Source organism: Desmodus rotundus, chromosome 5, assembly GCF_022682495.2.
Source record: "Desmodus rotundus isolate HL8 chromosome 5, HLdesRot8A.1, whole genome shotgun sequence".
NCBI classification, from domain to species: domain Eukaryota; kingdom Metazoa; phylum Chordata; class Mammalia; order Chiroptera; family Phyllostomidae; genus Desmodus; species Desmodus rotundus.
The window spans coordinates 44,661,106-44,682,625 of NC_071391.1; the positions used below are offsets into that span (position 1 = coordinate 44,661,106).

Consider the following 21,520-nt stretch of genomic DNA (forward strand, 5'->3'; position numbering starts at 1 on the left):
AACAAATACATAAAGACAGCCAAGTGAGAAGACAGATTAATATGTTCCAAATGAAAGACCAAGATAAACCCCCAGAAAAAGAACTAAATGAAACAGAGACAAGCAATCCATCAAATAAAGAGTTAAAACACTGGTTATAACAATGCTCAATGATCTCAGTGAGAACTTCAACAAACAGATAGAAAATATAAACAAGAGATAGAAAGTATTTAAAAAGTCAGAAAGTAATACAATAACTGAAATGAAGAATATATTAGTGGGAATCAACAGCAGATTAGATGAAGCAGAGGACCCAATCAGTGATTTGGAAGACAAGGTAGCACAAAACACCGACTAAGAGCAGCAAAAAAGAAATAGGAATTTAAAAAATGAGAACAGTTTAAGCAACCTCTGGGACAACATCAAACATACCAACATTGAATTATAGAGGTCCCAGAAGGAGAAGAGAGAGAGAAAGGGACAGAAAACCAATTGAAAGAAATAATGGCTGAAAATTTTCCCAACCTGGTGAAGGAGGCAGACATTCAGATCCAAGAAGTTCAGGGAGTCCCGAAGAAGATGTATCCAAAAAACCCTAAACCCAGACGCATTATGATTAGAATGCCAATAGTTAAATCAACAAGAATTCTTCAAAACTTCCAAACTGGAAACAGAAACAAATAAACTGAATTGCATAACAAATGGGTAACAATCATATTAAAGAAAAGTGGGAAAGAAAGAATCCAAGTAACTTTTAGCTATAGGAGTTTCACTCCACTCAGCTGAAGATAAAAACGCCAAAAAAACTGCAAAGAAAACTTAAATGTGACTTAATAGGTTAGTTATTTATTACAAAGGGGAAAAATAGTGATTCTAAAGTAGAGAAACTTGGAGGCTATGTCCAGGTTTTGGTGATTAAAGTTCACATCACCAATGTGGGAACAAGTCACAATAGCCTGCTACCAGAGAGGATCAATAAGAAAGAACATATGGAGGGAACTGGATTTGAACAATAAAAAAAGTAAGAAGAAAAAAAGAAAGAACATAGTGTCAATTCTAGGGTATTTCTGCCACCTATGCATAACCTGAACCTAATGAAGTAACAGACAAATTCAAATAAAGGTACATTCTACAAACTAACTGGCCCCATCTCTTCAAAATGTTGAAGTTGAGAGGACAAGGAATGGCTAAGATTGATCCAAATGAAGGAAAGCTGAAGAAACATGACAACTAAAATGCAAAAGGTGACTTCGGATTGGTTCCTGGACATGAAAGATTCTTACTACACGGGATAGTTAAGACAATGAGTGACATCTGAATTTCTTTTCTAAATAATGTGACTGCAATGAGGAAAGTAGGTTGAGACAAGGAATGAAAGGAATGGGAAAAAAACCCTTTTAGGAGGTTATAAAATTTTTCTAAGACAATATGATAATGACTTGATCCAGACTGCAGTCATAATGGAAGAATCAAATCGATCTGAGTACCCTGAATATATTGTAGTTTAGGCTGTGGAATATGGCTAATTGAAGACTTTGACAAGCTCACGGGTTGTGTGACTGCAATATTATTTTAGGCCTAGAGTCTAGAGTAGATGATTGATGAAGAACCTGTGTGTATATGGTATGCATTTATTTATATAAAATATTTGGAGACCTACAATTTTCCAGGCCCTGGAGAAATAACAGTCAACAAACAGAGCCCCAATCACTACCTTCAGAATGTTTATATTTGACCACTTTCCCCAACAAAGTTCCTTAAGAATTTCTCAACAGTTTTTCTCCTTCTTTTACATTTACTCACGAGTAAGCTTCTGACTTCTGCCAAGTCTTTCTGAAACTCAGTCTCTCTTAAACTTGATATTGTGCAATATATTTTCTAAAGCTTCTCCATCTATTCTACTTTAATCTCACATCTCTGTTTCTTTTATATATTTTATAAAACAGTGGCCTTAATTTAGTCAATTAAAATTTACTGAGTGAATACATTTTTCCAGCTTTTTGTGGATCCTAATCACATCTAGGAAATCAAGACTCTTCATTTCTGTTTAAGTTTTGCTGCTGGAGCCCTCAAGGTCATGGGAAATTAAAATGTTTTAAACTATTGATTTTGGAGCAAGCTGTAGCAATTTGTATACGATTACAGCTGTAAACAGCTCTGCCTTACTTTACTCCAAGTGCTCTTGAATTTCATTCTAAGTGATCCCCCAGTCCTTACGCTTCTTCCTAGAGTTCCTAAACCACAGACTTAAACTCCCTCAACACACCAACAATTAGTTTCACAGTGCTCCTAAACATCCAATTATTTTAAATTTTAATTAAATTCATAGAGGTAACATTGTTTAGTATCCTTATATATATAAAGGACACATGGACAAAATCAAAGAGGGGTAGGATCAAGGGTGGGAAGTGGGGATGGCTGGGGTGGGGAAGAGAGGTGGGAGAAAAATGGAGACAACTGTACCTGAACAACAATAAAAAAAATGTGAAAAAATATATAAATAAATATTATGCTAAGTGAAAAAAATAACCTTATATAAGTTTCAGGTGTACAACTGTATAATACATCTGTATAGTCCATTGTGTGCTCACTACCCAAAGTCTACTCTCTTTCTGTCCCTTCAACCACACCTGCTATCCTCAATGACTACCTCTAGCCTTTATTCCCCACAATATCCAAGCTAAGTAAAGCACTTTGCCTAACAGAGAGGCCACTAGAGACCCAGGGGGTGGAGGGGTGGGGAGCAGGACAAACCAGCATAAATCTGCTTCCAGCTCAGGCACTCCATCTTAATCTGGACATCAACAGAACTTTTCCACACCTCAAGTGGACACCTGCTTTGCTGGTCCTGGGACTCACAACCATCCACAACCATCTACAGGTACTATTCCAGGAAGAGAAAGAAAAAGAGAGAGGGAAAAGAGTAGAAAATCCTGGGATGCAAAATCATGTAGGAAAAAAGATTCCTAAATAACAATCACCAACCTTTATAAGTCCATGGTTGGGATCTGCAATCTTTAGAATGCCCAGTGACATTCGTTAGGAAATAATAACTATATTCCTAATTTTTTAAACCTAAATTGATGGTCTCTTTACTTACAATTAATGTTGTTATAGCTGCTGGCAATTATTTCTGATAGCTCTGCCAAAACTTTACCATGTTGCTTAAAGCTCTAATAATATCCTAATGTCCCAACCACATAGAGAATTTTCATCTGCAATATTCCTGACCGATGATCATTCAATTTCTACCTGATAATGAGCTTTTGGTTCCACAGGGTATCTTTTCTGTTTGAGTTTGTGATAAGGTCCTTTCTCCTATTAAACTAAAATACACTTTTTATATTTTTTAAGCATCTTTTATTTGGCCAGGTATCTATCTCTGGTGACACTAAATATTTTTTTCACTCAAGCATATAATGAATGTAAAAATATTTGAGGATAAAATTACCAGAGCCATCAAATCTTTCTCCTTAGGTTGTCAATTCAAGACTATTAATTATCCTAGTTATAGTCCTTGCAAGAGACAAAACACAAAAAAACATTGTTTTGCATCTCTCATTTAACTTTGTACTTCCCAGAAAAAGAAAAAAGTTTGAATTTTTAAAACACCAAAATGTTCAAAGGAGTTTGTCAGGAATAGTACGTGTTTTATACAATGTTGGAATTTAATAATGGATTTAATCCTCATTACAATATTTAAGGCAACCCTCATCCCACTTTTGAGATGAAGAAATGAGGTTGAAAGTGACCAGAGTGGAGGGGGAATAACGGTGGAAAAAAGGGGAGGGGACTAGACAAAGAACATGTATGAATGACCCACAGACAGGACAACAGTGTGGGAATTGACTGTGGGAATGGGAGGTGGGATGGGCAGAGGAGGGCACGCGGAGGGGGAAATTGGCACAATTGTAATAGAATAAGGTTTTTTTACATGATTTCAAGAAAAGGATAAAAAAGAAATGAGATTCAAAGCCTTAAACCACTTGGTCAAATCAGATAGAGTGGCAGGGCTGAAACTGTATCTCAGACATATATTATCTCAAAGACCTTGCTATTTTTACCATACCAAGTTAACTTCCAGGAGACCTACCTGTCTTTCAGCTATGGTATGCCTTTTAGCAAATGCAGCTGATATTGGAAATACTTAGATCTGAACAGCTCAATTTTATGATATATATTTGCCTTACTTTAACAGATATGTCACTCTATGTTGTGTGTTTAAATATTTAGTGTAAATTAATTACCATAAAAGACAAATAATCAAGTTCATTAACAACTAAAAGGGCACAATATTAATATTACTGTACTTTTATTTTTAAAGCAACTTTGTGTTACATTTTTTCATCCTAATTTCAGTTTAAGTTTTGCTCATGGTCACAGGAAATTAAAGTGTTTTAAAGTACAGATTTTGGAGCGACCTGTAGCAATTTGTATGTAATTAGGAATATCCACATACAGCTCTGCAGCAGTTTTTTAAAATAAACTTTTAAAAGCTTATTTTAAACAAATTACACATGGACAAAACCAAAGGGGGTTAGGATCAAGGGTGGGAAGTGGGGATGGCTGGGGTAAAGGGGAGTGTTGGGGGGGGAAATGGAGACAACTATACTTGAACAACAATAAAAAAAAGTGAAAAGAAATTTTTTTAATTAAAAAAAGAAAATTCTTTTTTGTATGCTTCTTTTAAATATTATATAGTTGGGATATTTCTAACAAAATTTGGAGTCTAAACCTTAATAGTGAAATTTAATCACTCATATTAATAAAAAAGCCTTATTTCTACACCTTATTTTGCATTTATTACACACTTGTTTTTTAGTTTTAATGTGTTGATTAAGTATACGCTTTATAACTTTTATCAAATAATTTGTAAATTTTTAAATATGCATTTCTATTCAAAATAGTTATGTAGGTCAAAATGTTTAGCAAATACAATAGCTTTATTTCCATAGAAATACATATCACAATTAACCACTAACTATGCTCCCCATGCAAAATCACATAAATATATATATATATAATATATATGTCATCCAATTAATTTAACATACATTTATGTACTCCCCAACCATGTTTTAATTCTGAAACAGTGGAACTTGTATTTTTTTTTTTAAATTATGGTACATTTACACAATGGAGTTCTACTCAGCAGAGAGAAAGAAGGAGCTTATACCCTTTGCAATGGCATGGATGGAACTGGAGAGCATTATGCTAAGTGAAATAAGCCAGATGGTGAGGGACAAATACCATATGATCTCACCTTTAACTGGAACATAATCAACAAAAGAAAAAAGCAAACAAAATATAACCAGAGACATTGAAATTAAGAACACTGTAACAATAGCCAGAGGGGAGTGGGGAGGGGATAATGGGGAGAGGGGTCTATAGGAGCTACTAGAAAGGACACAAGGACAAAATCAAGAGGGAGGGTAGAGGTGGGGGAGGGAGGTGGGACTGGCTGGGGTGGGGAGGAGGGATGGGGAGAAAATGCAGACAATTGTAACTGAATAAAAATAAATTAATTAAAAAAATTATTTTCTTGTTGTTCAATTACAGTTGTCTGCATTTCCTCCCCACCCTTCTACCCCACCCCAAGCAAACCCACCTCCCTCCCCTGCTTCCACCCACCCCTTTGATTTTGCCCGTGTGTCCTTTATAGTAGTTCCTGAAAACCCTTCTCCCCACTATCCCTTCCCCCCTCCCCTCCCCTCCTCTTCTCCCCCCTATTGTTAGATTGTTCTTAACTTCAATGTCTCTGGTTATATTTTGTTTGCTTTTTTCTTCTGTTGATTATGTTCCAGTTAATGGAACTGGAGAGCATTATGCTAAGTGAAATAAGCCAGGCAGTGAGGGACAAATACCATAGGATCTTACCTTTAAATGGAACTTGTATTTTGTATTTTGTAATTTATTGTATTTATTGGATTCCAGTTTTCTCATCAAAAATATGTTATTTCTTCAGAATACTGTCATACTTTTTAGGTATAAGATCAGTAGGTTTCCTAGGCTCTTTGCAAAAATCAAGAAATACTCCAGAGAATAATCCTAAAGCACCAAAGCCAATCTCAAGGGCTGAGGACCCTGGGATGATGAAATTCAACTTTCTCATTGGAGTGAAAACCATGATTTCCAGCTTCCGCCTGTAATGTTGAGTCTCTTTCCAGGTCCTGCTATCTGGGAAAATATCCTATAGGATTTCACACATTGAATACGAAATGGGATCAGAGCCACAGAACAACCTAAAATATGGAGTTGATATGTCTTTATTGGGAATTTATCCCTGAGACTGTTCCTTCCTATTGCAGAGAAACTAGGCTAGGATTATCATGCTCTTTACCCCAAGCAGCTGAAACATTTATTTGACCATTAGTTGACATAATATAATTATGGTTATCATCATAAAGTACTACAACGCCTGGTATTTTAAATGCAAATTATACTGTAACTTCAAAATGTCCCTTATTTCTTTCTCCCCAGGAATAAGACTTCGGAGGAGCTCCTGGTAGGAATGTCCTCTTGCAACAGTTCCATTCCTCAGCCCTTGATATTTGTCCTGGCTGGAATTCCTGGCTTAGAATCATCCCATGGCTTGTTCTCTGTGCCTTTTTTCTTGGTCTTTGTCATCGCAGTCATTGGCAATGCCACCATCTTATGCATCATCCGGGTGGAGAAGAGTCTTCATGAACCCATGTTTCTCCTCCTGGCCATGCTCTCCGTTGTTGACCTGTCCCTGGTCAGTGTCACTGTGCCCCGAATGCTGGGTATCTTCTGGATGAATGTCAAAGAAATCAGTTTCAATGCTTGCCTCACGCAGATGTTTTTCATCCCGTTATTTTATGTCATGGAGTCTGGGATTCTCCTGGCCATGGCTTTGGACAGGTTTGTGGCTATCTGGCACCCTCTGAGATATACCACCATCCTTGCTAACAACATGCTTGTGAAGATGGCACTGTCTGTCCTGGCAAGGGCAGTGACAGTGCTGACCCCAGCACCCATCCTAGCAAAAAGACTGGAAAGCTTCCAAACCTACATCATTGCTTACTCTTACTGTGCCTACATGGCTGTGGTACAGATAGCCTGTGGAGACATCTCTGACCACATCGTCTATGGCCTCATGGTTATTGTAGCATCTGTGGGGTTCGATCTGTTTTTTATCATTCTCTCATATGGGTTGATCCTTCGTGCTGTCTTTCGGATACCCTCTTGGGAGGCACGGGGCAAAGCTCTTAGCACATGTGGCTCTCATCTTTGTGTCATTGCTCTCTTTTATTCTCCTGTTGTCTTTTCTGTCCTAGCCCAGATTTTAGGCTATCATATGGCTCCCCATCTGCAGATTATCATTGACAATCTTTACTTCCTTGGGCCTCCCATGATCAACCCCTTGATATATGGAGTACGGACCAAGCAAATGAGGAAGTGGGTACTGCGGATCCTGCACTGTCATGGGGACAGAGGTTGATACCTGGGGTAGACAGCAGACCTGGGGTAGGGAGCTGGAAATCAGGTTAGGTTGGAGGTAGAGATAATACCTGTCAGACCTGGGGCTTCATAGGGAAAGGAATAACCAAAACAAGACAGAGGAGGATTTATTCAGTATGGGAAGGTAACTGAGACATGTTATTTCCATCAGAATGTACATGTTATGAAACCCTCATGACCAGAACCCTCCCCAAATGCTTATGCAAGTAATAACATAGGAAAATATTTTGTTGCTGATTTTATTATTTGTGTAATTGCATTATATACCATGAATTGGAAGCACATTATTTCAAACGAGTTAAAAATGAATTTCGGAATATATTATCAAGACTTAGAGACAAAAACATTCATCCTGATTTTTTGTATTTAATTGTTTTTCTTCTACATATATGTTTTAGATATTTTACCAATGCAGAACTAATATCATGGAGAATAATCCTAATGGAAATAAATATGTAAAAATATCTATGATCATATCAATGAGTAAAGATCTTTTTTGTTTAAAGGGTTGTAATAGAGGATAGTCTTTTTTATGTGTTTTTGTACCTAATTTTAATTTTTTCTTTTTTTTGTGATTTTCTTTTTTTTTCACATTTTTTATTGTTGTTCAAGTACAGTTGTCCCCATTTTACCCCACCACTCCCTAGAATAGTCGTCTAAAGAATAGTGTTCTTTAGAGAGCTACTGTTAGTGTCAAATTGTGGAAACAATATACAGCAGATTGGCCTTGATGGGAAAGCACGGGGGATAAAACAGAACCTAAAGAAACTATTTTATTCTCTAGCTTCAATATTTGCTTCTACCTACTTCAATTTGTTCCACACAGTTAAGACATCCAAATCTGTATCTTAGAGCATGAATTATGTCTGCATTCCAGAAGTCTCACTGAAACAGCCTTGTGAACCACTCTTCAAATGCACCTTAAACTTAAGTGTTTTCAAACTAAACTCTTAATATCTTTGCCAACTATATTATTGCTCTACATTCCCCATTTTGCTCATTTGACTTAAGTTAAATTGTTTAAAACCTTGATGTTCTTCATGATATTTTATTTGCTTCTCTTCACCCAAATAATGACCAAGGTTTCTCTGCACATTTCCAGTATCTTTTTCTGTCTTATACTTTATCAATTTAAATCCCTATACTTTAAAATTCTTTTAACTAATCTTCATATAATCAATTTCTCTAATATTGAAAGTGGTTATTAACTCTGCAAATGGAGTTTTATTTTCCAAACAAACATCTTCTCTAATGTACTTAAAATCTTCAACAGCCTGTTTCTCCAGATAAAGTCTTAGCTCCATAGCATGACATTAAAATAATTGTGTGACTCGACTCCAGTCTGCCTTTCCATGTGCTTTATTTTCACTAAATCACAGGACAGGCATCAATCCAACCAAAACCACTGCTTTATTTGTAAAGAAACTACACATTCCTTGCTACTTTAGCTCATTTTTTTTTTCTTTTGTGCTGCTTGGGAGGCATTTTCCCTTGATCTTTCTTAGTTCAAATCCTTGCCACCTCAAGAGACACTTTCTTTAGTTTGTTTTACTTAATGCCTGTCCTCAAATGACACCAACCTGTCGTTTTGTGTACTGCCAAACACTTTCAGCCTCTGTGACATTCACTTGTCTATGAATCGCCCTTTACTTCAGATATTAGCCCACACGCCTCACCACTGCTCTTACACTGACGTTTCTTTAAGGGCAAGGACCATACCCAGAAATTTATTTTTTCACTACACACAAGCAGGTTCTAAACACTGTGGTTCTTTGGATGTAGTTCTTGGAATGTGTTTTCTCTTTCTCTGAACACATATTAATGGAAGAGGTAAGTCATTTGCTTTTTACATTGCCAACATACAATGTTAACACAGCGGTAGGATAACTGCAGAAACAATCTATCACAGAGAGGGAGAAAAATGGACCACGCAGTTACCGGTTCACAGCATACTGAAATTTAAGGCACATACTGCCAGTTTCTTGATTTGGAGTCCTATTTTGCTCCATATGGATAATCTCTTTCCCTCTGTGGTTCTTGGTTTTATCCTCTAGGATTTATACTTTGAGTCATCACCTTTTTAGGCTTTATACTCTGAGTCATCCCTTTTTTTTCAATGGCTCACATTTTCACTTCATCTTTCTAAGCCAATTGGTTGGGGATTACAATGATGCTTTTCATTTTTAGCTGTCACTATCCTTTTCAGTCTAACCTGGCAGTTCTTCTGAATAACAAAGTGTCTTAAAAATGCATCATTTTTTCCAAGAGGCCAGCTCAGACTCTAAGTATATAATGTCTAAAGAAAAAGTGAATGAGAAACGGTTTTGTGTTCAAACTCAGAATGACCAGAAGCCTTTATGGTTTCTCTGAGGCCTACCTGAAAGTTAAACACTTCTTTGGTTCATCTTTTTCTATACATATTTTATTATATGTGGTACTTTCCACATTCCCTGGAAACTTCATTTATCTAACCCACAGGTTCATTGGAGATATATATGTATTTTTTCTATGTGAAAAAGGATGACAGTTTTGTCAATTGTTCCATCATTACCAAGCACATATCCCTTTATCCTCTGGCACATAATAACAGCTTTGTCACTCTATTTAAGGCCTTCATCTACATTAGCACCCTTTAAGCTTCTGTACACGCACTCAGAACCCATGCTGCATGTTTTAGGCTTTTGTTACTGCAGAATTTAACATTGACATCATTTTCCCTTATGTGGAATTATTTTTGTGTAAGACAACACCCCAACACTTAGTGGCTTTGAACAATAGTTTATGATTTTTTTTTTCCTCAAGGTTCAGTTGACTGCTTGGACTCAGCTGTGCAGTTCTCACTTGGAGCCCCTCAAACAGTTTCAGAGAGTGTTTGGAATAGGAATTCAGGTCCAGGGACAAGGCCTTTTTTCCACTCGGATGTCAGGCACCTCAGTTCACCTCCACGCTGATTCCTGTTCCATCACAAGAGAACGCAGGGGGTTCTTACATGGTGGCATAAAAATAAGAAAATGTACAATATCAGTTCAGGACTCTCCAAGAACTGGCACATATGGACTTCTGTTGTATTCATAGCAGTTGCTGGGTCTCAAATTTATTGAAAAGTATAGAAGTGTTCATTTTTTAATTTTTTATTTTTATCAATTTGAGAGAGAAAGAAAGATGTCAATTTGTTGTTCTGCTTATTTAAGCATTCATTGGTTGATTCTTGTATGTGCCCCGACCAGGGATCAAACCCACAACCTTGGCATTTTGGCATATAGGGATTATGCCCTAACCAAATGAGCTGCCCAGCCAGGGAGAAAAGAGTTCATTCTTCATGAGGGTGTGGCAAGATCACATATGGAAAATACACTTATAGCCATGCTTAGAAAATACAATTTGCCAACCATAACACAGTTTTTCAGTTTCTACTTCCTCTCTAGGTTCAAAATTATGTTACCAAACATCTCAATCATTAGTCACCGGTGGATTGTTTTTCAGTGCTCTCCACATCAGTTCTCATGTATGGATATGGTCTCCTCTCATTCTTGTGAATTAGGATTTTTTCTCTGGAGATTCCAACACAGCCAAAGCAGCTGGCTTACGTAGCAGAAATTTATAGGGATCCACGGAGCCAGGACACATCTCTCTCTCTCTAGGACAACATGCCTTTTTCAGCATGGCAGCCGTTTCCTCCCATAACTCAGGCATTTAGCTTATCTTCTGGCCCTGCTCCACAGTGGAAAGACTCTCAATCCACTGCAGGTACTATTACAGAAAAAAAGTGATGGATTGGGCAAAGTTTGGAGTGGTAAGCCACATAGAGGAAAGAAGTGCTTATATTTGCTAAGTGAATACTCCAACAACCATCTATTTATCAATTCACATTTCCACCTACTAAAAATAATTGTAGCCGCGATTGGCACCTGCCAATAATAACATCTTTCAGAATGTGACATCTTTCTACTCTGCATGCTATGAATGGATAGTGCCTTTATTTAGAGTTAATGCAGATATATTTATTGCTGACAATGGTTTCTGATATCTCTGGCCCAATCCAGCCAGTGGGACTTACAGCTGCTATAAAATTCTTGAAACCCATGTGCCATGTGAAGAATGCCACCCTTATAGAGGATCATTCACTCACTATTTCAAAATCTTCATTGATAGACAGATTTTTATTTACACAAACACATTTTTATTTTAGGAGCAGTGTGTTTCCATATAGTTCTTAGCAATAGTGAATTTCACCATTGTATAATCAACTCCCGAAATATATGAAATTTGGTGGTCACAAAAATGTAGTTTGTCTAGCACATTCTTCTCATAGTTGAAGAGCCAGTCACCAAAGCCTTCAAATTCTATTTTCTTTTCTTTTTTTTAAATTTTTATTGTTATTCAGTTACAGTTGTATGCCTTTTCTCCCCATCCCTCCACCCCACCCCAGCTGAACCCACCTTCCTCCCCCACCTCCACCCTCCCCCTTGGTTTTGTCCATGTGTCCTTTATAGTAGTTCCTGTAAAATTCTATTTTCATAATGGTGAAAATTCTAAGTTTTATTAGTAGCCTTGGTCACTTTCAATTCAAGAAAAAAAGCACAAATATGTTTAGTTTGTAGATGACTCACAAAGTTTTCCACCACATGAAGAAAAAAGGGTATTTTTAGCACCAATTATAATAGGTACAAAACTATATTATTTATTATCATACCAAGACTGTAAGAAAAGATAAAAGAAGAAAGGGAGGGAGAGATGGAGGACAATAGGAATTTGTGATATACATATATATTTTCACTAAAATTTATCTCATATTCTGAGTTCTCTCATTTCAGGAATATGGGTTATTTAGGGAAGATCATTATAATATAAAAACCTCACTAGGATAGAGGAGTTACCATCTTAAACAGATAGACACATATATCTCCTATGTCACACTACAATATTTTTAGATCACTTCTGTGTGTCAGGCTTCAGAATACAAATCCATTTGACTCGCCTGCGGATCTCTTTGGTCTTCACACCATAGACAATGGGGTTAAGTGCAGGGGGCACAAGAAGGTAGAGGGTAGATGATAGGATATGGACATGGGGTGACACACGTCCAAAACGGTGGCTGAAGAAGGAAAAAAAGGCAAGGATATAAAACTCCAGGAAGACAACAATATGGGCGGCACAGGTGCTGAAGGCTTTAAGTCGTGCCTCCTTCTGGGAAAGATGAAAAACTGCCTGAAAAATTAGAACGTAGGAGATCAAGACAAAGATCATGTCAAAACCTAGAATTGCAAAAGCTACAAAGAGCCCATATGACTTGTTAATATGGACATCTTCTGCAGCGAGCTTGACCACAGCCATGTGCTCACAGTAGGAATGACCAATAGCCACAGACTGGAAAAGTTGTAGGCGTTTAAGGAGAACGGGCAAAATCCCAACAAGCACTGTTGTCCGGACTGCTAGCATCAGAATCGTCAGAACTAAAAAGAAAGGTGTGAGGATGGATGTGTACCTCAAAGGATCACAGATGGCAACGTAGCGGTCAAAGGCCATGGCCAACAGAATGCCAGATTCCATACCCTGCAAGGCATGAATGAAGAAGAGCTGGGTGAGGCAAGCATCAAAAGCCATGGAACAAGAGCCAAACCAGAAGATGGCCAACATCTTTGGAGCGATGGCTACACAGAGACCTAAGTCAGTGGCTGCCAGCACTGCCAGGAAGACGTACATGGGTTGGTGAAGACTGCGTTCTGTAGGGATGATGATTAACAAGAAAATGTTCCCCAGCAGAGCCACCAGGCATACACCAAGAAAGGGAAATCCAATCCAAAACTGTACATGCTGTAGCCCAGGGATCCCAATCAGAATCACTGTCTTTGGGTTCAGATATGACATGTTGGTAGATTCCATCAAGTTGGCAAATCCTCTCCTCACCACTGATTCTATCACCTATTCAGAGGAAAAAATATGGATAGGAAGAAAGAAGGGGGTGAAAAACGTGATGAAAATCTGGCCACATGACTCTGAATTGTGGGGAATCAATTTAAGTCAGTATCAAAATAGAATTCATGGATATAGTTTCCAAAGTCAGTGTGGGTATTTGTGAATGAGAAAGATAAATCCAGTGTTTGTCACCTAGAAATTATAGAAATTGAAATTATAACAGCATTGATCTTGCTAGTTTTTGAAGTATTCTCAGATATTGTCACGAGGAGATGAATTTTTTTGTCTATATCCATTTCCAAACTCCAGACACATTTCAGATTAGGCAAAATTTATCTGTGGCACTCGAAATTATAAATTGAATCCTTAATCTTATAGCCTTGTTCATTTTGTTCAAAGGTCAGAATCCCCAGATAGTGGCTGATTTTCCCATTCTTTCCATTTTCTAAGGTGTGGGAAGAAAAATACCTCCCCACAAACCTAACAAATTGACTCTCAGGGGAGTGAGGAGGTTTGTTCTTTCCGCAAATAATAGTTGAGTTGCCTAAGTGCAGGCTCGTTATCCTGGTTCTTGGAAGTGAGGTGAAAGAGTTGTTTTTTATCAGCAGCAGAGAAGCACGTTTGGCTTACTAAGATAATTCTGGCCTATTAGAATAATACATGGATGTGTGAGAGAATGGAGTAGAAGGTGATGTAAATCCTCCCAGATCTTAAAGGAGACAGAAAGTTGAGAAGATAGATGGAAAGTTACTTTAGTTAGAAGGCGCAATTAACTAGGGTAGAATTGTAACATACACAAACTGGCCTTTTGGCTAAACTTTGTAACTTAAATGGTTTGGTGACATTAATGTGTTTCAGACACAAAAAGGCAGGTTGGCTGTGGGCCTATCTGTTATTTAAAGTGGAATCCAACCTAACCTAAGTGCTTTCTTTTGTTTTACTCTTACCAGTTGGAAGTAAAAATGAATTCTGATATTTCTAATTATATTGCATCACTTCACTTCTACTCTGAGCTCCTGATATTCTAATAATTGTCCAACCCTTTTTCTTTAGAAACTTTCTTTTTCTTTACTCACTAAAGCTTAAGATATGCTCAGGTAGATCTTAAGAAAGCTTAAGCATATAACTTTATATGCTTTTCTAATTTTTTTTTAACCAATTTACACCCGTAACATCACTTGAAGATTTTCTTTTATCTTCCTTATGATTTTGTCATAGCCAAATACATCGAATAAGGAATACCACTATAAATGAGACTTGGTATATTTTTCTTTAAAAGGAAACTAGAGAGAGTATCGCTGTAAAATTATAGAAAAAAAGACAGGCTCACAGTCAGTAACAATATAAAAGAGGACATAACTTGAAAGTCCCCAATGCAATAAAATACTTTAATAGTTGGTGAAGAGAAGGAGATCTTGTTATATGAGATTCAGTAGTTATGTTCATCAGTAGACTATGTCTAAGACAATAAAGAGATACGGACTAAAATGATTGGAAATTATGTGATAAGAAATTCTCTTTGTTGTCCATATAAAATGAGGTTGGGAAGGGGATTCCCTAGAAGTGACTGGGACAGATATGGGCATATCCTGTTAATGTGACACAAGCAGCCAGAGAAATGGCTTTGATGTGTAAAAGACAATATATCCTAGATAATTATTTATAAATTGCCTGACCATGTAAGGATAAAAGTAAAATTTAGCTCCAAGTACACAATCATAGGTGCTAATGAATTTATCAAATTACTTTTCTTCTATGTAGTATTGTTTGTGTATTATATGTAATACAGGGTTCTGCAGAAGTAATGCCTGCTTGAGTGTGGTTGGTAGGGTAATAATATGGGTGTAATCATTTATAGTTTTAATTTGAACATTTCACCTAAAATGGCATTTGGTGTGCTTGAAAGTGTGATATTAAGTTACAGAATTACATGCTTATGATTTTGTAATAAAAGATTTTGTAATAAAAAAGGGACATCATTAGTGCCAGACCTTCTGTATGAACGAATGCATATTACATAATATATGTTGACATATATTTATATGCATAATATAAAATATAAAATATAGTAACATTATTTCATAGGAATACATATTAGCTTATATATGTGCATACATATCTATATATGTATGTAATTATTTATGTATTATAATTTTTGACATCTTAAAAAACCTTTCTTGCTGCGGAGAGACTGCCCCTCCCTGCCCAAGCTAGCCAATTCTTAGAGATAGCAAAGGGCACAGCCAGGAGCATTGCTTTAATATGCAAACTAAACAATTCTTATGCCTTTATCTGTCCCATGCCCTCCAGGAAGCAATATTCCTCTGTCTTAATCATATTGGGGCTAGGTACCAGGCAAGTAGAGGCCACACCTACACCCAAAGTCCACCAAAATTATTCAAACTATCCAATTCTAAACTGTTCCCACTTCCCTGTCTTGCCTTTCCTGTGGAAACCCTAGTAAAGGCCTTGGCTTAATAAGCTCCCCTACCTCCATCTCCTCCTTTGATCTCACATGCCCCCACCGCAGCCCCACCATCCTATCACCTTGGTGTTTGGTGGTTTTTGTATTTGACCTTGTAAGGCCGGCTGTGCGTCAGGTCTCCAGGACCCGTTGGCATTTGTTTCCTGAGCCTTTCCTCTGTCTTCCCTTATGGCTTCACGTGACTGATCATCTCACAAAACAAACAAACAAACAAAAACACAGTATTTAAAATCCTGGGATAGAAATTTTGAAATATAATATCATCTACATATTTACCTCACATGGAATCTTGTCCAAGTTTCGTAGGTTTACTTAACTATAATGGGAGTAATAATACCACTTAACTCATTGAGTTATTCGGAGGGCTACATAAGTTTACACATGAAAAACGCAGGGCAAAGTGTGGAAGAAAGTGAGCACTCAGTGTTTGGTAGCAAGTGTTCATTAGAACTCAGAGAATTTCTGTAAAGACAAAGACATATTACTACCTACTCGAAGGTCTAAAACAAAAATACAGAAATGAGGAAAGTTTCTGAAGAAAAGGTTAAAAATCTTTGAGATGATGGATTCTCTGGAACAGAATAACCTTCCTCATTTTGACCCATGAGATTGGACATTCATGCAGGCAGATGAAATGACTTTCCAATGGTGTGAAGACCTCGATGGAGTCTCTGTTTCACTTATTTAAATTGATTTGGCCACTTCAACTGAGAAATAATCACGTCCTCCTTTAAAGTCTTACCAGGTATACGGAAAACATATGGATAAGAAAAGCTTTCTAAAAGTTTTTAGGTTAAAAATAGCTTCTAAGACAGCATGAGCATACATTTTATGCAATTTATCTTCCTATGATGATCAGATCAGAAAATATTCATGCTTGGTCTCTGATTGGAAGAGAAAGGAATAAGAAGATATCGTAAATGGAAGTAGGGTAAAGTGTTAGAAACAAGAGATGAAAATATGAGGTTTTAATGCCACAATAAAGAATAGACTGTGTTTCAGGAGACAGCATATGAGCTGTAATTACAGTGGTTACAAGACCAGATACCAAAGCTCTTAAAGTAATAGGTTGCTTCTATCTTTGACTTTCTTTCTACATATTTCAAGCTCTCCTGCTCAAATTGCAAACACACACACACACACACACACACACACTTTCCAAACCACAAGACTGTTTAGTTTTAAGGAACCAAGCAATGTTAGAACTTCTTTGAAGGTAAACATTAAAAGAGGAAGCTGAAAACCTTATTTTCACCTTGTCCTGCCACTAATTAACTAGGTTGTGTCAGTTCTGAGTTTTCTTAACATGTAATTAAGATAGTAGTAGATTATTTTTGCAATCTCTTCCATCTCTAAATGACAGGAGTCTAATCTATCTGTCTTGTTATTGATACACTTGAATAAGAGAAAAAAGTTGACATGTGAAAGGAAAGTTTGTTACTGAGACATACAGGATCAAGATTATTTGATTCATTATCCTTTCCACTTCTGTTAAAATTTGCTGCAATTAGAAACGCTGAGCAATACACAGATCCCAATTTATGGAGAAGAAACTCACCCAGAAAAAACAGCTGCCTGGAATGTAAATCAGTGGATGGATGAGGCTTTTTCTGCCAGGCTTTGGATTTGAAAAGATATTAGTTACTAAGTGTCTTTCATCACCTGTCTTTAGCTGTTGTTTTCCTTGACCTTAGAATCTTATCTGATCCCAGTGCAATTTTCAGACCTTGCCCCAGAGAGGTTATTACAGTGCTGAAACTCTGCCCTCTTTTGCAGGGGAAAGGTATCCCTTGCCTGAAGGCAGATAGCCAGAAAGCACTCAGTTACATCATGAGTTATTTCCAAGAAATAAGAACCAGGAAGTTTCAAACCATGGGTCACTTTCAGAGCAAGGTGAATCTGGAATCATTTGGAGGATGGGGAAAGAAAACCTGAGAAATGAAAAATTTGTGGACTGAAATGAAGGAAGACAATAATTTAGTCTATTTTCTGGCCTTTGGTCAGAGTTACAGCTTAAGGAAACAGAAAAGATATTTATCTTTATAAATACAATGTTACTATTTTATATAAATAGATATTAATACATAGAAACTTATGGCTACAAGAACTTTTACTGTTATTATTACTACAGCTCTTACCACCAATAAAATTGTTTGCAACCATCATAGCACTTTCCAGTTTCAAAAACAAAAAGATAATTTTTCATAGCCTTAGTATCAAGAAATATACTGCAGGTTTTCCTTGTTGCCTAGACCAATTTGAGAATTTATCATTTTCTTCCTCGTTCCGATTTGACACAACTTTTCAACCCCTGCATTGGTAATGTTTATGAAAATTTTCAGTGACTGTTTATGAAACTCTAATATCAGAATAAATACTCAAGATCTCCAAATGATGAGCTTTAAAGAACCTTGGGGAATATTTCAGATGTATCAAATCTGAGGCTGCATTCTTATCACAAAATTTACGTAATACCTTTCTTTGTCATAGAACATCATGAACTGCTTGTGAAATTATGTTGGAAAGCTTACGTTCTTATTCTTTACTCCCAGAAGTAGGGCCCAGTGTGTCAGGTAATAATATGACAGGTGATAATGTGTTGTTTATTACATTTACGTTGATAACACTATGCTGTATAATTGAAATAGCTGAGAGAATAAAACTTAAATATTCTCACAAACGAAGGTAAGTATGTGAAATGATGAATGTGCTTTTTCACTCAATGGGGGAAATTCTTTCACAATGTATTCATATATTAAATCATCATATTGTCCGCTTTAAATAACTTATAGTTTGATTTGTCAATTGTATCTTCAAAAAAAGCTGAGACATAACTGTCTGCATGGGAAATATCAAATGTGCTACAAAACCCTCCTGGAACTAGTGATTGTCGTCCAGGTACCATGATAACAGATTAGTGTAAAAAGTCAGTTATAGTGCTTTACAATGTCAATGAAAAATTGAAAATCGAAAATTTAAAGAACATGTTTAACAGATCAAAAAAGAAAAATACTTAAGTATAAACCTACAAAATGTGTATTTTATAGTGTGGATGAGTTATATTCCAATTAAAATAAAATAATTATTCCCTTCTAGAGCTTTCTTGGCTGGTCCTCTCTCTGCAAGATCTTTTCTAGTTATGAGAAATCCACTAATTTGAATGAAAAACCTTGACTGTGATGTCAAAGTGCTAAAACAGCCTTACTCCATCTTATACTATTTCTGAATTTTTCATATAGTGAAACAATCTGTAGGGAGACACTCAAATTCAAATTGATTAGAAAAATTTATGACAACCTTGGCAAATCCAACATGCACTTCTTTAAAATACAGTCTATTACATTCTTTAAATACAGGATTAATTAACTCATTTATCAACTACATACTGACCATCCACTATATAACAACCATCATATTAGGTACTCGCAATGGGCGTGACACAGTATCTCACTGCATCTTTTAAATTTCTTTTTACCTAATAATTGGAGATGTTGAACATAAAAAGATATGCTATTTGCATATCTTCCTTAGAGAAGGGTGATATAGACACCTCATCAATATCCACTCCTCCAACCCAAGCACATGGAATGACTTCCCATTTACTGGTGTCTTTGTTATTTTAACAAAGTTTTATAAATTTTAGTGTGCAAATCTTTCACTTCCTTATTTATGTTTATTTCTAAATATTTTATTCTTTTTGAAACTATATACAAATTGTCATCATCATCTACTCCACCGCACTACTTGGATAATTTTTTTACTATAAATTGAATTGTTTTATTAATTTCTTTTGGGGACTTTCATTGTTAGTGTATAAAAATACAAAATTTTTGTACATTGATTTTGTATCCTGTATCTATATTGAATTTTTTTATTTATAACTATTGGGGGGGATTTTCATGGTTTTCTACATATAAGATCATGTCATCTGAGAACAGAGACATTTTTACTTCTTCCTTTCCAATTTGGAAGCCTTTTCATTCCTTTCCAAGTGTAACTGATTGGGCTAGGAGTTCCAGTGTTATGTTAAATAGAAGTTGTGAAAATGAACATCTTTGTCTTGGTCTTGAGCCAAGAGGAAAAACTGATTTTTTTTTTCACCTGTGTACATGAGGTTTTCTGTGAGTCTTCCCCAGCTACAGGTTTTTTATACTGAGGTAGTTTTCTTGTATTTCTAGTTTTTTCAGTGTTTTTATCATGAAAATATTTTGAATTGCAAATTTGTTTTCTGAATCAACTGAAATGATCATGTGCATTTTTATTTTATCTTTTTAGTCTATTATTATGGTATATTGAATTGATTAATTTTCTTTTTTTTAACAAATATCTTATATTTTTTATTGTGGTTCAAGTACAGTTGTCTCGATTTTCCTCCCACCATGCTCCCGCGCCTCCCACCCTCGAACCTACTCTCTTTGGCTTTGTCTATGTGTCCTTTATACATGTTCCTTGGTGGCCCTTCCCTTATTTTCCCCCATTATCCCTTTCCCCCATCCCTTCTGGTTACTGTCGGATTATTCTTTATTTCAAAGTCTCTGGTTGTATTTTGTGCATTTGTTTGTTTTGTTGATTAGGTTCCACTTATAGGTGAGATTATATGGTATTTGTTTTTCACCACCTGGTTTATTTCACTTAGCATAATGCTCTCCAGTTCCATCCATACTGTCACAGAAGGTAAGAGCTCCTTTTTTGTGCTGCGTAGTATTCCCTTCTGTAAATGTACCATTGTTTTTTGATCCACTCATTTACTGATGGGCACGCAGGTTGCTTCCAGCACTTGGCTATTGTAAATTGTTCTGCTTTGAACATTGTGGTGCATAGGTTCTTTTGAATTGGCATTTCTGGATTCTTAGGGTATAATCTCAGCAGTGGAATTGGCAGGTAAAAAGGCAGTTCCATTTTTAGTTTTTTGAGGAAATTCCATAGTGGCTGCAATAATCTGCATTCCCACCAACAGTGTATTAAGGTTCCCTTTTCTCCACCACCTTGTCAGCACTTACTGATTTGGTTATGATGGCCATTCTGACCAGTGCACAGTGGTATCTCATTGTGGTTTTAATTTGCAACTCTCTGATGGCTAGTGATGCTGAGCATCCTTTCATACGTTTCTGGGCCCTCTGTATGTCCTTCTTGGAGAATTGTCTGTTCAGGGCCTTTGCCCATTTTTTAATACGATTGTTTGTCTTCCTAGAGTGGAGTCATGTGAGTTCTTTATATCTTTTGGAGATCAAACTCTTGTCTGTATCATTGGCAAATATATTTCCCCATATAGTTGTTTCCATTTTCATTTTGCTGGTCTCTTCCTTAGCCACGCAGAAGCTTTTTAATTTGATGTAGTCTTGTTTGTTTTTTCTTTTCTTTATATGCCTTGTTCTAGGGGACATATCAGTGAAAATATTGCTGTTTGGGATATATGAAATTTTACTGCCTATGTTTTCTGCAAGGACTTCTGTGGTATCATAACTTATATTTAAGTCTTTTATCCATCTTGAGTTTATTTTTGTGTATGGTGTAAGTTGGTGGTCAAGTTTCATTTTTTTGCATGTAGCTGTCCAGATCTCCCAACACCATTTGTTGTAGAGGCTATTTTTACTCCATTTTATGCTCCTGCCCTCTTTGTCAAATATTAATTGACCATAGAGACATGGGTGTATTTCT

General features: G+C 36.5%; 2 protein-coding genes across 3 annotated transcripts; one reads left to right on the forward strand and one right to left on the reverse strand.

Annotated features, from left to right (window-relative positions):
- Window positions 1-6,462: 6,462 nt before the first annotated feature.
- On the forward strand, window positions 6,463-7,871 carry LOC112315948 (olfactory receptor 52K1). The gene has a single exon (XM_053925239.2). The coding sequence runs from the start codon at window positions 6,491-6,493 to the stop codon at window positions 7,439-7,441; it is 951 nt and encodes a 316-aa protein (XP_053781214.1). The 5' UTR covers window positions 6,463-6,490; the 3' UTR covers window positions 7,442-7,871.
- Window positions 7,872-11,964: 4,093 nt separating this feature from the next.
- Window positions 11,965-17,443, reverse strand: LOC112315947 (olfactory receptor 52A1). Of its 2 annotated transcripts, none has more exons than XM_024572603.3 (2): window positions 17,421-17,443; window positions 11,965-13,383 (listed from the first exon to the last, which is right to left on the reverse strand). In XM_024572603.3, the coding sequence occupies exon 2, from the start codon at window positions 13,342-13,344 to the stop codon at window positions 12,394-12,396; it is 951 nt and encodes a 316-aa protein (XP_024428371.3). In that variant the 5' UTR covers window positions 13,345-13,383; window positions 17,421-17,443; the 3' UTR covers window positions 11,965-12,393. The 2 variants fall into 2 exon arrangements, with proteins under 2 accessions (XP_024428371.3, XP_045037942.2); XM_045182007.2 differs by lacking the exon at window positions 17,421-17,443 and adding an exon at window positions 16,139-16,207.
- Window positions 17,444-21,520: the final 4,077 nt, after the last annotated feature.

What these genes read in the sequence shown, in the direction of transcription:
- LOC112315948 (XM_053925239.2), top strand. Translation starts at nt 6,491, where the DNA reads ATGTCCTCTTGCAACAGTTCCATTCCTCAGCCCTTGATATTTGTCCTG.
- LOC112315947 (XM_024572603.3), bottom strand. Translation starts at nt 13,344, where the DNA reads ATGGAATCTACCAACATGTCATATCTGAACCCAAAGACAGTGATTCTG.